The sequence below is a fragment of the Caretta caretta genome, chromosome 2 (genome assembly GCF_965140235.1).
Source record: "Caretta caretta isolate rCarCar2 chromosome 2, rCarCar1.hap1, whole genome shotgun sequence".
Lineage (NCBI taxonomy): Eukaryota > Metazoa > Chordata > Testudines > Cheloniidae > Caretta > Caretta caretta.
The window spans coordinates 239457236-239474051 of record NC_134207.1 but is presented as its reverse complement, the minus strand read 5'-3'; the positions used below and the strand labels follow the sequence as shown (position 1 = coordinate 239474051).

Sequence of the window (16816 nt, the reverse complement as noted above, 5' to 3'; positions counted from 1 at the left end):
CATAAAGTGAGACACAAAATTAAAGTGACAACTGGACTGTCATCCCGTGCATTTGGATGTCAAATGCGCTTGTTCTAATCTGGCAGGAGTTTACTCCCAGTTAGCCTAGGTGTAAATGACATGCTCCTAGGCAGTAAACGACCACCAGATTCACACATATGGGGAGAACAGATTCTAAAGCTACAGAATAAATATATGGTGCAAAACCAAGATGGTAGTGAGCTGAATTTAAAGTCTGTTACAAGCTAGAATGCCAGCCCCTAAGAAGTGGGCCAGCTTTGTGGTGCAGGAAATAATTTTTCAGGGCACATACTTTAATTACAAGGTGAATTCTCAATCCACGAGGACATAAAATGACCATAGTTTAGTGGCTGCTACCACACTCCCCTGACAAATACCACGATGCTTTACAGTTTCAGTAGTCCCACTATCTATCTCCAGGTGAAGAGAAACATCAGCTGACACATCCCATTCCTTCCCAGAACAAAAAAAGCAAAGATCAGCGTGTTCATGCAAAACCTTTATTTGGAGAATGTCTATTGTTGGCCAAAAGCGCCACCTGACTTACACGGTAGCATGGAAACATAGTGTTTACATTGTGCAGAAAAATACAAAGAAATCCTTAAAGACATTCATCCTGCAATATTATACAAATATTATTGTAGTTGCTTATCCCTGTTTCCTCCCTTTATCCCTCTGAATCCCCTCTTGGCCTGTCTAGAGCAGAGATCAATGGCAATGACTTATTGTTGGCAGTGGAGATGACCCACATGTTGAAGCTCTGTCTCTAGAAATACTTCCCGTTTTACATAAAGACCAACACGTGTACACTAATGCATATTATCTGTATTTTACATCTTCTTGTTTTCTGCTCAGTTTAGGAATTACGTGTGGGATGTTTTTGGTTATTATTTCAGCCAGTTGAGAGTTGGACTGCTCGGCTTTCTACTGGCTAGGGTGGAACGTTCCTCATTTATTGTATAATCTCTATGTTCCTGCGGTTTCCCCTGGATAGGAAATTTCATTTTATTTCTTCTCTCTGCTCTGTGTTGGTCACTTCAGACTTTTTGTTCTTTTCACCCACTCCCTGCACTGTAACACAGTGGAGGCATGTTGCAAACACAGTTGGCAGAATGGGTGGTGGTGAGGATTGTGGATTTTGGTTTTGCTAGGGATATCAAGATTCATCTTTTTCTTTGTTTCAAACAATTTATTTTAAATAGTGGTTAGGATAAACAGCTTTGATTTACTCCCACATTGAGGCTTCTGGTAAATATTTTCATGTGAGTTGGAAATAAGAGAATTAAATTGCAAATGTTTTAGCATTTCAACCTCCCTAACAGTGTTCCAATGGCTTCAGCAATTTAGCCGTTGTCTGTGGGTTTGCAGGCATGAGCCTGTAAACTCGCACCCTTTGGAGTAATCCCAATTAAATCAGTGGGGCTCCTTGTGTGAGTAAAGCTTATGCCAGTTAAGAAGGGCTGCCATATTGTGACCTTAGCGTCTATATCACCGAATTATGGAGAGCAGTTGAGTCCAACCTAAAAGAAACCAACTGTCGCAGAAACTATCAGTTTATGGACCATGATCCACAGACAATCTACCAATTCTCTCCGTTCCATTTAACACAGCTTATGATACAGTTTAGCTCATGCCTCCACTTGCCTCTTTGGTCTATTGGGTCCTATCAAGGAAAGAGTCTGTTTCCAGTTTTACCAGCTTAACCTGGGAGACTGGAATCTGAGCTGCAGCAGCCCGTGTACAGTTGAAGGATCTTCTGCTATTCGCAATTAGTAATGCAAAATAACTTTACCTTCTGCCTGCCCCCCACACTCACCCTCTTTCTCCCCTCCCCCTACACCAGGTATGTAGGAGTTCAGTCCTACTCCTAATGAAAGCGAAGGGTAGCAAAAGTTACATTTCGATTCCCAGCATAAGTGCCAGCACTAGAAACCCCTCAGTCAATAGGCTGCGTGTGCTTCCAAGGCAGCAGAACACTGACCATATATATATTACTTCAACTTATTGAAGAAGCAAAAGCCTTTTTACTAAATTCAGATATTTATATATAAATAAGCCTGCTGGACTGGAGATTTTCAGATAGGCACAAACTTGACACATTATTTGTATTACTTGTAAATTTTAAACACAGAGTGTAAACAATCACTTCTTTTCAAGGTTGGTTGGGTGCTGTAGTGTATGAAGTACTGTACTTACCTCTAATGACTTTGCACTACTAGGAAGTCTCCCCACTGGACCTAAATTGAGGGAGCTTGGTGGCCCTGTATAGGATACTGGTGTCTGACTCACAGACTACCCCTCCGGTACAATCTACCTTGATCTTTGCTTTGAATGACCTGAGATTGTGAAGGCTAAGTTACGGTATTTTTTACTCCTAGAAAGGTTGTTCTGAGTTAATTTAATGGCTGGGTGAGCACTCATGCAAGTACATGGCTGGGCATTTCAATTGCCAGATTTCTTTGGCCATTAACAGACTTTTTCCAGACAGGCTCCAATTACTTCAAGGAGACCTAAGGCCACACGCTCCTGTCCCTTACTCCTCCCCCTCAGCAAGGTCTGGAACCTGCGCTAGAAAAGTAGTGATTCTTTAAAGGAAACGTAAACCGCAAATTAACCCCAGTCCTGCAGAAGGATGGATCTGTGCAAGCGGCTGCTTAGGCCTGCAGACAATCCCACTGGCTTCCCCAGAACTCCATGTGGAAATAGAGGGTCTGCCCACTGCATCCCCGCATAGGCTAGGAACCAGCGTGAGTCCCCGTTGTTTGTGGTTGGCAAGGGAGTGAACAATGCAGAGAAGCATGGAAAGGAGCTGTGAAATCTGACTACTTACACTTCTTCCCCGACAGAAGAAAAGTGGCTGGGGATTTGGGGCTCTCACCTTCTTCCTGAAGGATGCGTCATTGCACTGGCAATAACATGACTAGTTCTTTGGATTGATCATTCACTCTGAAGCTTGATGGAAAAATGGAAGATGATGGTGGGTTCTAGAGGACTCTTCCCGTTACACTTTTTTTATTTTTAAAGCGGGCAGTAATTCTTTTTATACGTATTTGGGAATGCCTGGAAATGTAGTGCTTCTAGAGGGTTACACAAGGCTAGCCACACCGGAGCCTGCTGTCTTGTTTACTCACAGAATGGCTGCAGCAGTGCACGCTTCCTACACCAATACTTGGAGGGACCACCAACGAAATTTGGTGCCTGTTGCTCCACTGCTGTTCTGATTTGGTGGCATTTTGCACCCACGCTGATTTGGTGTAATTGATACACAAGGTGTAGGGAAATGGACAATCAGGCTCTTGGTCTTTCTGCTGAGACTACCTCCACCACCATTGTTAGTTCCTGCCACTTGTGGGGATGGTTTTATATACCCAGTAAGAAAGGCACAGAGACAGAAACTATATTCACGGCTTAGCTTTTTATGAGGATCAGTTTGGGACTTTTGTCCCAGCAGGTAAAAGTGTCCCTATGCTGAATGCTAACTGCATCTGGCAAAAGCCTCTTGGACTTATCCACCTATAGCGTTAGCCACTGGTTCCATGCCAGACAGCCATCTTCCTTAACAATGACACACGTGCTGTAGAAAAAACAGACTACAGATTTATGAATAATACACATTCAAGAGTATAGAATATTGTATCTAAGTAGGAAAGGACATGACCAGTGTTGTTAGACAAATATACTATGTTCTTATAGCATTAGTGCTACTGTTGTTTCAGCTGTAGGTCAGCCACAAACTACTGTACCACCAGGGTTATAAACCTGCTGTCTAGATTTTAATTTTCCATGCATAGGCAATAAATCATCCCCTACTCTCTGTTCACCTTTCTTTAAGATGTTAGCTGTTTACATGTCCTGGTCATTTCACTTTATCCACTCTCGATGGATTTACACAACAGATACATTGAAAAAATTGTTAATTCCCCCCTGCCTAAATTTGCGGATTATTCCCTACAGACATGAACTGCAGGTAGGTGGACTGGTGATGGATGGCAGTTTACAGTTCTCCTGAAAATCAAGTTATTGCCAGGCATCTCAGCTTTGTTACTCAACAGTATCATTGACATCAAGTGGTTCATTTAAAAAACAAAAACAAACACAGAGTGTGACTCTCCTGAGAGAGCAAGGGGAGAAACTTATTTTGTAGCTATTACTAGCACAGAGATGGTCTAGGTTGTTGCTAGTGATGAGTTGACAATGCAACCTATTATGGTATTACAACCAGAGAAGCCAGATTTAGAAAGGAGCAGGTGATGGCTAAGCCTTATGGATACAGATTGTTCACAAGTAGAGCTGGAGAAAGTCTGCAAGATTCAGTTCAATAAATTATACAATCACATTTTCTTTGAATATGTAACAAAAAACTTTTAAAAATTCCATGAAGTTCCTGTGTAACCGAATCATGTGTTACAGATAAGAAATTCTTGCTGCCAAAGCACAGTATGTGTGTTTGGTCTGTTTTTGCCAACTCACAGACCACCCAAAAATTTATATTTCAGGAATCTGAAATGTTTAAAAGATAAGGTGGTTCTCCAAAGCAAGAATGGCTTGTAACAAAGCTCTTGAAATTCATGGATATATTGTCAAAAGAATGTCAGCAAACAACACTTAAAAAACCCCCAGAAGTGGACATAAAGGCTTTAAAAACACAAACATTGTGCAGGTTAATTCAGTATTAAACACAGCAGAATGTACAGGCCTTTTAATATACTCTTTAATGTTTGTTTAAAAAGCCATATATTTGAATGTTACAAAGAAGCTGTCCAAATCTATCCACCCCCTTCGGTGATGCCCATTGGCTCCAAGGGTGAATTTGACCCAGATTTATTTATTTTCACGCACTAGCCTAATTCAAAACCAAACCACATAAAAAAAATGTTTAACAAACCAACCCAGGTATTTTATCAAAGCTGCTCCCAGACACCGAGACAGGGTTCCAAACCCACGTTTTGGTAATTACAGCCCGAGGAATGTTATGGCAGCAATACCAGCAGGGATGGTTCTCAGCTGTGTTCTCCAAAGAGCTGCTCCAAAAAGAACGATCCAACAGTTGAGGGGAAAATTGTAGAAATTAACCCTGTACTCCATATACATACATATACACTGACTGTTCTTTTCACAACAAAAGAAAGTGGCAGTACTGGATATGAGGCCATATGGAACGTGCATTAAGATACATAAGTGACCCCTCCTTCGTCTGTCTTCTGTCAAAAGAATTATTCTTAAAATATAATAATAATAATAATAATAAGTCTTTATACTGGCCACTTAACAATTGTTTACATCGTAGAAAAATAGACAGTATTCTGTAACAAGAAATATAGTTAACTTTGTTAAAATGGGCTATTTTAAACCAGCAATTATTGTGTCATATAAAGAATTTCTAAACAGCAAAACACAAATAGATAATACTGAGTGCAAAACAGCCAGTGGTATTGTTTGCATTGGTTCAATATATTTAGTTGCCAGCTACTGTAATTACATGTTCTGTACACGGTACTACAAAAGTCTTGATCTTTTAGGAGCTTTGGGGAGTTTGCTTTTATTTTCTCTACATGTGGCAAATAAGTATTTAATCAAAATTAATTCAAACTGTGGAAGTCCAAACTGATTTCACAATCAATCAATCTTCATTTGCTTTATCTTGCATTCATTCCAAAGCATCTCCCCTCCCCCCCGCTCAGTACAGCAGCACTCATGACTCATGTCTTATGGCCAAAGATTCCTCAACTTAAGCAAAGTTTTGGCTTTAGAGATTCAGAAGTTTAGCTTATAAATTCACATTCCTTTAAAATCATTTTACTAATCTCCTGTGTTTAAATGTACACAGAAGAATAAGCTCCAAAGCCGAGCCTCATTGAGTTTACTATCCCAGCTGAAGACTGTTAAACATCATTTAGATGAAAACTCTTTGTCAAGTGTAGGCATTAAGTCTTAATGCTACAAAAAACAGATGGTATCCAAGTAAGAGTCAGAGTTTTCTGTGATCTCCGCAAAGCAGATATGTGTGAATAACTAATTTCCTATTGGCAGTGTTAAAGGCTTTATCAGAATATCATAAACACCACAAATGGAGGCAATTTCCAAGTGTTAAAACACAGAGCAAAATCAGCAAAACATTCTTAGGAGAGCAGACGTCTCTAGATTCTCATCGGTGTTCAGCTCACACCCTTTCAACCCTGGAGGGATCGTACATATCTGAAAAATGCAAGACAGGAAAACCGTGAGTGATGGGTTCTGAAATCTACTCAAGTTTAGTACATGTAGCTGGCAAGAGAATAAGACACTATTTTCTTAATTTAAAAGTACAGAAAAGCCCGGGCAAACACATTCTTCTTCTACAAAAAGTCCATTTAAAAATTGAATAATGAACTTGCAATTATTCTTTTTTTACATTGCGTGGGAGAATTCAGTGCTGGTGCTGGACTGAAAGCCCTGGAGATGCAAGTTCTTGACTAGAGCCTGATTCTTGTCCCATTGGCTCGGATTCCGATCTCACTTACACTAGTGTGATTTGGGAGTAACTCCACTAAAGTCGGTGGAACTATACCAGTGTAAAACTTGTGTAGATGGATCGGACCCACCAACTAGAAAAGGAGTTTTGCTATTTTGCCGTTGAACTGAGTTGGGATGGGGCTTGGCCCCTAGGGGTGTGTCTGTACTGCAGCTGGGAGCGAACCTGCCAGCCCAGGTGGACAGACTCCGCTAGCAGGGCTAAATATGGCTGTATGAACATTGTACCCAGGGGATAGGGTGAGCTTGAGCTGAGCTGGGCCCAAGGCTCCTCCAGTGCCACAACGGCCACACCGTTATTTTTAGCCTGCTAGTGCGACTTTGTCTACACCAGCTGGGAGGCTCACTCTGAGCTACAGCACGGATATACCTTAACACTGCAGAGCAAAGAAGGGGCAGCGTACACCTCCCAGCCATGTGTCTCAACCCGGACCCATATGACCATTTTACAAGGTGGGGATACAGTTCTGTCTTCATTTTTCAGCACTCAGTGTCTCCTACTCTGCGGAATTATGCTTTAAACATTGGTATCACAAAGAGAGGCTGTGTTACATCACTGTGGCCAGGCTGTCTTCCTCCAGCGTGCAAAGCTCCAGGCCATAGTTTTCAGAGTTATTTTGTGTGGACAGAATGCTAGACACAAGATGTGATGATTATTATCAAAGAAAATCAACCCCATGCTTTGGTTAATGCAACAAGTAAACAAATAGCATCATCACCCAATTATACCCATTTTTCTAGCTAAAAGTACACAAAAGCTGGTCTATTATATTTTCAATGGGTTTCAAACTGAAGTTCTTACTCAGGTTCTGATCATGCAAAAGCTTACATGCAAGCAAATATCTGCATCCTCCCATGCATATCAGCCTGCAGCACTGGGGTGGGACTTCACTGAAAGTCCATGGGATGTGTGCGTCCAAATCACGTAGGTCCTTGAAAACCACACCCATAGTTTGTAGTCATGTAACCCCCCACTGCAGTGTCTGATCCCACAAACACTGGTGCATGTGAGTAACTTTACTCGTGTGTGTAAAGGAATAACCATGCAGATTTACACATATGCACAAGTGCTTGCAGGATCAAGGCCTAAATCAATGGAAAGTTTTCCCAAGTAAGAACTTCTGGATTTAGCCCTGTGTAAAGATAATAGGAATAAACATTTGTTGCACTGACAGATTGGTGTCGTATCATTTTGTCTCCTCTCTTGCCGCGCTCTCCCTCCCTCCCTGCAGTATTTGCAGGGCAATCAATAAAGGAAACCTTGTCAGCAACGGATATATTTTAGAAAATGTGTCATTCACCTTCTTCTGACAGTGTCCAAATGTTTTTATTAACACACAACACATGGATCAAAGTCAATAGAAGACTCCAGTTGGAAATGCTGTAGTCTAAAAGACATTGATGCATGCATTTAAGCCCTATGGATCAATGCGTGGGAAGAACCAGTGAGGTATGGGCACTTTTCCCCATGTAATTTTTTTTGGCCATTTTTTTTATATACGTCCAGCCTTTTGGTATGTAGGAACTACGCTTCGTAGGAGGAGATGAAGACAAAACTAGAAAGGAATTCATGGTTTTGAATCATGGTTCTCCCTAAAGGCCAGAGGTGCTGAACACTTGCTACTTCCATCAACTCCCAAGAGAGCTGCAAGTGCACAGGCCTGTGAAAATCAGGGCATAGGATGATGGAAGCTCACCCAGCCAGAACACTATTTATTCTCTGAAAAGTTACTCACACTTTCAGCTATCTGAACTGAAGCCAAATGGATTAGGGCAAGATTCTGTCTGGTGCATGAAGGGGCAGCAAAAGGACTGGGTTGTGGCTGGACCCTCCAGGCAGAATTCTGGCTTTGTCATACAGCTGGTGGGCAGGCTGGGGGAGCAGATGTTAGAGTAGTAGATCTGCTCCCCTGGGATGGCGCAGCATGTTCCCCTGCTCAGCACCCAGCCAGTGCAGTGCATGCATGGGAAACATGGCCAGGGGACTGTTTTACTCTGCCCAGACAGCTAACAACCATGGGGGGCATTAGCAGGGAACAGGCACTTCACTTCCCAATGAAATCCTGGCCAGTCCCTGTCCAGAGCTTCTTCCACCCTTCCCATTGTAAACCTATGCAGGAGTTGAACAGACTGTGGCCCTTCAGTTGTAGATTTGTAAATGTCCAAATCTTCATCAAATTTGGGTGCAGACTAGCACTGTCTTGCTTTCTCCGCTCTTAGGAGCCTGTTCATGCATGACAGAGGCTGATGTGCCCAACAAGGTCTGAGCACACTCAACCAAATTCACTGAAGTGGGTGTGGTTACACCAGGGATGAAATGAGCTGATTGAATGTTTTATTTCATGAGACAGGCTCATGTAATCTAAGCTAGTTCGTACTATTGCCCTGCTGCTTACTACTTAGGAGTACATTGCACTTCAATAGCCCCTTCCACCAGCTGGATCTCAAAGCACTCACCACCATTAGTAAATAAAGCCAGATCCCCCTTGCTAGCTGGGTGACTAATTAGCACCAGCACTTCACGGAGGTTAAGCGACTTGCCTATGGCCACAGCGGCATTTCTACAGCAGAACAGGGAAGTAAGTCCAAGTCTCCTGATTCCCAGCCCTGAGCTTTAACTCTTTGACTTTTCTTCCTCACATCTGACAACAAAAATCTAAAAAGTCTCTCCCCCCTCCCGTCAGTTAAACAGCTTATTAGCTTACTGTATAAGACAACTAATTAGAAAGATCAACATACTAAGGAGGAAATCCTTGTCCCACTTCAGTCACTGGTAAAACTCTCACCGACATCAAAGAGACTGGGAACTCACCCAAATGCTTGCAGCCCAGTAATTACAATTGGCCCTAAAACCAGTGTGTGTGAGGGTGGGAGCTCGGAGGGATGGAAAGGCATGGATATGGGTGCACACTGGACAATAGAATAAAAGCTTGGAAAGGTAAAAGATTTCAATGTCAAGGTTCCAAGGTAATTATTATAAACAGTTGGGAGGAATTGTTTTTTTGAATTGTTTGAAATACTTTTACATGTCCTTTGAAGACAACGGCATTGATTTATTCTCATTTATTCAAAATACAGTGAAACCTGTCTTAAGTATGCACTCAAAAAACAAAAATCAGCAGCTTAAGAAGTGATCTTTTACTAATGGTGGGGCAGAAATGTACTCGTGTGTTTGGAAATACATTAGGGTGGTCTGTTGCAATGGTAGTTTGCATAATAAGGGACTGTCTCTTGTACAGTGTTTCATTTTAACTCCAACTCCCTCATTTAAAAATAACTGGTGCGTTTGACAAGTTATTGTATAAAAATAGCAAAACAAGGCTTTGGATGAGAATCTCTGTTTGTTGACTCCTCTAGCATCTGTGATTGACCTAGCCTGCAACTAGGATAGACATCAGTCTTTTCCTGTCCAAGCTGCATGGCACTTTGGCTCTTTTCTCTAAAATTCTGCTGGATACTTACTAAGTCCTCACACCACCTCCCCATTCCAGTCTACCCTCTCACTAGACATATAGTAAAACCTCAGAGTTACGAACACCAGTGTTACAAACTCACCGGTCAGACACACATCTCATTTGGAACCAGAAGTACACATTCAGGCAGCAGCAGGGACAAAATAAATAATAATAAAAGTACTGTGTTGAATGTAAGCTACTAAAAAAAAAAGGAAAAGTTTGAAAAAAGATTTGACAAGGTAAGGAAACCGTTTCTGCGCTTGTTTCATTTAAATTAAGATGGTTAAAAGCAGCATTTTTCTTCTGCATAGTAAAGTTTCAAAGCTGTATTAAGTCAATGTTCAGTTGTAAACTTTTGAACGAACAACCAAAACGTTTTGTTCAGTGTTACGAACTACCTCTGTTCCCGAGGTGTTCGTAACTCTGAGGTTCTACTGTAAGCCACCATGGGACTTTGGTGGTGTGGGATAGTAGAGAAGGCAAAGCATGAAGCCTCTCTACAAAACTTAGTTTTATACTCCAGACTACACCTCAGAGGCCAGGACTTGAGATTTTTCTATGTCACTTGTATCCATATTTGGGTGTGAACAAGTTAATGTTTTGAGGATGGGAGGATGCTAGTGGAGGAGATTCCTTCCCAACCCCTGTACATGAGCACTACGCCCTCTATTATACTGATTAAGGGGAAATGAAGATCAAATTCTATCCAGTTGTGGGAAATGCTGTTACAGGTGCAAAGGAGCAAAACTCTTCTCTGTGCTCTGTTGAAGTGGCATTGTCCCCACCAAGGGGGACTGTATCTAAATGGGAACAGACTGTACAATTCAGCAGTAGGGGTCAATTCAGCTCTGATTTACTCTGGCATAAACCAGGGCACTTAGATTGTAAGCTCTTTGGAACAGGGACTGGGTTTTTTTGTTCTGTGATTGGACAGTGCCTAGGACAACGGGGTCCTGGGAAACCATGGAGGCTCTGAGGCATTATAGTAATACAAATAAATAAATCATAAAGTCTGATCTGATACATCCCTGCAGCAGTGTAGACTGGAAGAGCTCCTAGGGAGGCTCGGCTGCTGCTCTCATGCCCAGCAGAATGTCTCAAAAGGAGGAAGACACAGGAAACCTCTTTGAGGCACAGTAGGCCTCGTTAATTCAGGGAAGTTGAATTTGCCTACACAGTGAGTTTGGAGTTACAGTATAGTTCAACACAGAAGGAGAATCTGAGATGGAGGGGGCAGGAAATGAAACAGACGCCTGAACAGTAGGAGCTGGGGGGGGATTCTGATGTTTATTTAGAATTCATGCAATTCATCCCAGGGGCTGGGATGGGGACAAAAAATCCCTATAAAGTATGGTTAAGTTAATCTCCATCTCCCTACACTGGAGAATTTTACATAGATTTATACTGACTGGGTTAAAGAAGAAGTGTTTGTGAGTTTTCAGCTATTAGAGAGGAAGCGGGGAAAACAAAAGAAACATTAAGTACTGGGTTATCAACCTGCCTACCAAGTACCATGCATTTACTCTTTCCAAACACTTTAAAGTCTCTGAACAGGTGGCATGTCTGACTTTATATAGATCTATGGCTACACTTCTCAAGGATGCCTATTCATTTAATTAGCACATCACTATGTTCAAAAGACCAGATGTGAGCTGTTCTGGAGAGTTCATCAATTTGTAAAGTTAACTTGGGGTTACTTAAGTAGCAGACAAGACTATCCTTGACCCAAGGAGCAGAGGACTCCAAAAGCATATGCTGAAAGGTTTGGCCTCATGTTTTCCTGGGGGATATCAGTTATCTGAAACACTTTGTATAATGTCTCAAGAATATTATCTAGACAATTTCTACCCTGAACATTTAACCCTTTCTCCATGGCTTCAGATTAGAATATATCAGGTTTGTAAGTATTTTTTATTTCTTCTCAGTCCTGATGTGGTGTGTTCCTGACTGGAGAATAAAAACCTGGACAGTCATGGAAATGGGTGGGATCATAATGTGTGCTATGTTGGAGCGCAAAACCAGGGCAGGTATTGTGAAATTTCACTTTATTTTTGACACATGCAGTCTTCTGAATCCATTAGGTTACGGGAAAGTCCTACAACTTTATGAATGAACTTCAGTAATCGGAACCCAAGTGGCTGCAATAACGTAGAGGATAATGCTCACTACAAGAAAACTACAACTCTTTATTGACAACTAATCTGTTCATAGCCTATTAAATTACTATTTAAATTACTATTACTCGCAGCTGTAGTGTGTGGCAGTAGGTAAACAGGAATGTTACTTCTTCTAAGGAGACCACAGAGGGAGTTGATGTACGTTCCCCGTTAAAACAGTGCCCAACTGAATCCCAGATAATGGTAAAACTGGGCCTTACCTAAACAAAAATCTCGGTCAGCCTTCTTCTTGCCTATCGTAGTTACGTGTCCATTTTCATCGAGAGAGATAATGCGCTTGGAAACCGCACCTGTGTGCACCATTTTGCAAGAGAGTTCATTACTGCTGAGTGGGGCATAGCTTCCTCTCTCCTCTTGTACCCTTGGAGGTTTCTCCTCATCTACTTCCTCCCCTGAATCTGCACTCTTGATACTCAGACGCCGCATACGGGAAACCGAGTCAACTTCTTTCATTCGCACCAAACGATCCATGACTGTTCGGCTAGGGGGAGAGGCAAGTTTGCCTTGTAACGTCTCAATCACCTTTGAGGTGCTTCTAACTCTCTTTTCCGAGCTCGGAATGATCACGTTTCTTTCAGCAAGTTGATGTGTAACAGACTTGCAAGGCAGGTCTGGATCCTCATCTTGCCTGTTGAGACCCGCATGCTGTTCAAAACCTTGCTCAGTTACCAGAGTTTTAGATCTGGCTTCTTGGTCAGTGCTCTGGTGTTCACCAGTCCAAAATGAGAAGTCTCTCTCTCCAACAAAGAGAGAACTTTCTGTCCAGCCACACTTTCGTCTGCCCTCATAAGAGCGGTCTTTTGTTTCTACTTTGTCACGTACTATTTCCCCTACTGGTAATTCAGGATCCTGGATACTATTTGCAGGACTGGTGTATTGGTGGAGGCTAGTTCTGTTCCCAGGAATTAGAGACTCCACTGCTACTTCTATACCCAGAATCCTTGCAGCTCTTGCCTGCAGTGACTCGTTTTGGGGGATCTCCATTGCATTTGCATTAGAAGAAAAATCAGAGTTGTTAGCACCAGGTTCAGAATCAATATCCAGTCCCACCGACCTCAAATCTGGCTCAGAATGACCTTGATTTCTACTAGTTAAAGACAATCTTACTATAGATCCTCTCTCTAAAGGTTTATCACTCCTGGGAGTTGTGCTTTTGTTCTGTTTTACAAAATCTAACGTATTAGCTACGTAATTTCTATTCTCTTTTGTCTCCTTTAAGTCCACATGATTGAATGGATTACTCTGATTTGCATTATTTGGACTACTGGACAAAACTCTATTGACTGGGCCTGAACTAGGTCCCTGTTTGTTTGTTCTGTTCTTGACTTCCTGGTTTCTTGTTTCTGTTATCACACTTCCATCTGCTGGCTTGATTAAACTACTGCTCTCTTTCGCATTCAAGGAGCTTTGTGATCCAACACATATATGTGGATCATCAGACTTAAGCTCCGTACTCCAACTTTCAGACTTACTTTTAACTCTTCCTTGTTTAAATACAGGACCATCTGGTACCACAGTTTTTAGCTGCTTACAAGGTCTGAGTTCCTGGGTTGATTCATCAGTTCTGGAGGTCCCTATCTTTGTAGGAACACAGTCCTGCTTTGTTCCCTCACTCTCCACGCTATCTTCACTACTAGTGCTTTCTTCCTGTTCTTGGAGCTCCTTGTTAAAACTTTCTAACTCACTTATTGCATCCCAGGGACGGCGACCAACAGGTTTCAAGAGAAACTGACCAAATAGTTCTTTACTCTTGCAGGGAGCACTTGCTTTGCCCTTAACCACATCACCCCTGGCAATTGTGCCAGTTTCCCTTTCCTGGGTAGGCATGGTTGTGCAGGACCCATAAGGCTGGCTCTGGTATGCCTTTGGTGAATGTACCTGAATTACCGAGGTGGCAGTCCTTGAAAAAGCACTATTGCTGGATGGATTGAGGTTCATCTGACCTTTCATATTGCATGTGTTCTGCCTACATTTTCTGTCATCAGGGGATAAACCTGCCTGTTCTGACCCAACCAAAGACACTGTACAGGCTAAGAATTTTGGAGCCATCAATTTATTATTTGGTTCACCAGGTTTTATACCATGGAAAAATTGTGACCTTTTCGAGTCTTCAGTGAAACAGGTCTGTGTTTGCTGGTCTTTGTACTGATCACCTGGCCAAGAGCCAGAGTATTTGAGTTCCCTGTGTTTTGTAGGCTGAGTAAATCTGAGGTCATTCATTTGTTTGAACTCCTCTGGTTTCCACAGCTCTTGTTTTTGTAACTCGGTTTTATTGGTCATGCTTCCTGTGAGAGCTTGTAACTCCAAGTCGGTGGAAGACATACTTAAAAGACTTTGTTCTTGCAAAGCTCCATTGTTGTCGAATTCATTCTTCTTATCAGGGCTCTGTGTTAAGTTATTGTTCCTATCAGTATCTGGCAGATTTGATTCAGATTTAACTGGGATGGATACCAAACAAAATATAGTTTCATTCATTTTTTTCTTTGAACTCTTTTTGCTCTGCATCCCAGTTCCAGGTTCAAACTTTTTTACTCTAGTAACAGTCTCACAGGTGCTATCCATATGTGGGTTTCTTACAGAAAGGTTGCCCTTTGGGTACTCCTGATTACTTTCATTTTCAGGGAGGTGATTATCTGTGTCACCACTGTCTCTTTGGTCAGGCAAGGCCCAGTTTTCCTGATCTCTGTTGGATGCTGCCAACCACCTGTTATTTGTGGTGCTGTCGGGAATTCTCTCACCCTTTACAATATTTAGTAAGTTTGATGGATCCAAAAAGGCACTATTGTATTGTAGTTTGATAGTTCTCTCCTGCAAAGCAGTAGGATTGGTCCTACATGTATTTTCAGTGTGTTTACTGTTGTCCTGGAGGCTCTCTGGATGTGCTATTTTAATATGCCGTATTCGAGGATCATCAAAAGAAATATACTGAATGGAATGCAGGTAGTCATCAGTGTGCCTGGAATGGCTTTGTTTTCCATGAGGAAGGTGGTCATCTTTGCAGTGTTCACCCTTAGTTTCCAATGTGCTAGTGAAGGGTAGATGGCTGCTGAGGGTCCTCTCTACTGGATGCCGCTGGCTGTTGTCAAAGCACAAGTCATAGTTAGGCACTTCATTGAGGGAATGCTGGTTCACACTTGGCTGAGGTGGGGACTTGTAAGATGGAGGTGGTATATAGACAGGGGGCTCTAAACCAGAGTCTGGAATGTAAGTGTCTTGCTTCAGCTCATTACCTTTAGCTAAATATGAAACAGGCTCATCTGTTTGCTGGTGGTCCTGAAAGCCACTGGTTTCTACCGGTGCCCTCATCTGTCGGTGCAGTTCATAGGATGGAGGTTTAAGGGGTCTGCCATACTTGGGCTTGGCCAGAGGAAGAAGGTGGCTTCCAGTTTCCCTGGGTTTTGTGAATTCCAAAGGCAGTCTGTTTTGGGGACCAGAGGGTGCTTTAGTTCCACTTAGGAAGTGATGATTATTCACCAGGGAGGGTATTTCCACACACTTCAGAGTCTCTGGTGAAAGAACTTTTGGCAATGATTGTGATTTCCCTTTGTTATGGGAGCTAAGTACATTGTCTTCCAGGCTCAATGAGTATAGATCTTGAAGCAGTTTCTCTCTATCACCATCAGACATTTGTCTTCCAAATTTTGTAGGTTGTTTCCAGCTTTCTGTTCTTAAACTTTGCCATTTGTAATCACCGGGCACTTTCCAGGTCTCCTGCAAGCCACTTCTCGTCACACTCTCTGTTCCTGTTCCTACCTCCAGCTGATTTTCTTTAGCATGTCTGTACACTCCATGGGGTGGTGCCAATCCTTTCATTTCAGAGTCTCCTTTGTCGGTGTAATCCAGTAAGACGCTAAAGTCTTGTCCTCTTCTTCTCCAGTAGGCCAGATCTTTATCAGTCTTGGGCCCCGAAGACCATGCTAACAGAGGTGTGTCATAAAACCTGCAAAAGAAATGCAGTGTCACAGGCAAGCTATAAAAATGCAGTCTCTTTCCTTTATAGGGAATTTTATTAGAGGGTCAAATGCTGAATTATGCCAATAGGGTTTCCACTCTCAGTTTCTGTAATTTATTCACAGCCATAGAACATTAAAAGCCTCTCTTAGTAATTAACATACACATTTTCTCACAAGCAAGGAAGGAGGCTAAGCTATATGCACATGCACATTAGCACGGCATTTATTTTATTTATTGGTATGCTTAACTGCTAGAAAACAATGTGCACAATGTTGTATGCTGCGCAGACATGTAGAGTCCTACTGAATACATACTATAAAAAGTGAATTGACCATGTTAAACAAGGCTTTGAACCCTAATTTCTGCTCTCATTTACATCAAAACCCATTGACTTCATCAGGGTTGCAAAGGGGTAGGCAAGCATAAGATTATAGGACTCTAGATTTAAAAAGAGAAGGCAGTAGGGGGAGTTTCTTAATGTAAATTTCTGTAAGAAACAGGATTTTGTACTATAGCACAAGGGTTGAAAGAGAAGATGGTGCTGGTTAATTTGATCTTTTGTGTTTGGTTTAAGGAATAAGTCTCTCTAGATGCTTCAAATATATCACCTTTGTGGTATATATAATTTTATGTGAATATAGTTTTAATGAGATTTTAAACATCAGGTTAATTTTTGTGTGTAACCTTTTAAATTTGTTT

General features: G+C 41.9%; 1 protein-coding gene across 9 annotated transcripts in view; it reads right to left on the bottom strand.

Moving 5' to 3' along the window:
• Positions 1-507: 507 nt before the first annotated feature.
• The window catches only part of JCAD (junctional cadherin 5 associated), a 96741-nt gene continuing 80432 nt past the window's right edge, over positions 508-16816 (bottom strand). For all 9 annotated transcript variants that reach the window (XM_075125956.1, XM_048837765.2, XM_075125954.1 and 6 more), the window contains 2 exons: positions 12364-16103; positions 508-6216 (listed from right to left, as the gene is read on the bottom strand). In XM_075125956.1, coding sequence (XP_074982057.1) covers positions 6182-6216; positions 12364-16103 — 3775 coding nt within the window. In that variant the 3' untranslated portion in view covers positions 508-6181. The remainder of the gene's footprint in view (positions 6217-12363; positions 16104-16816) is intronic.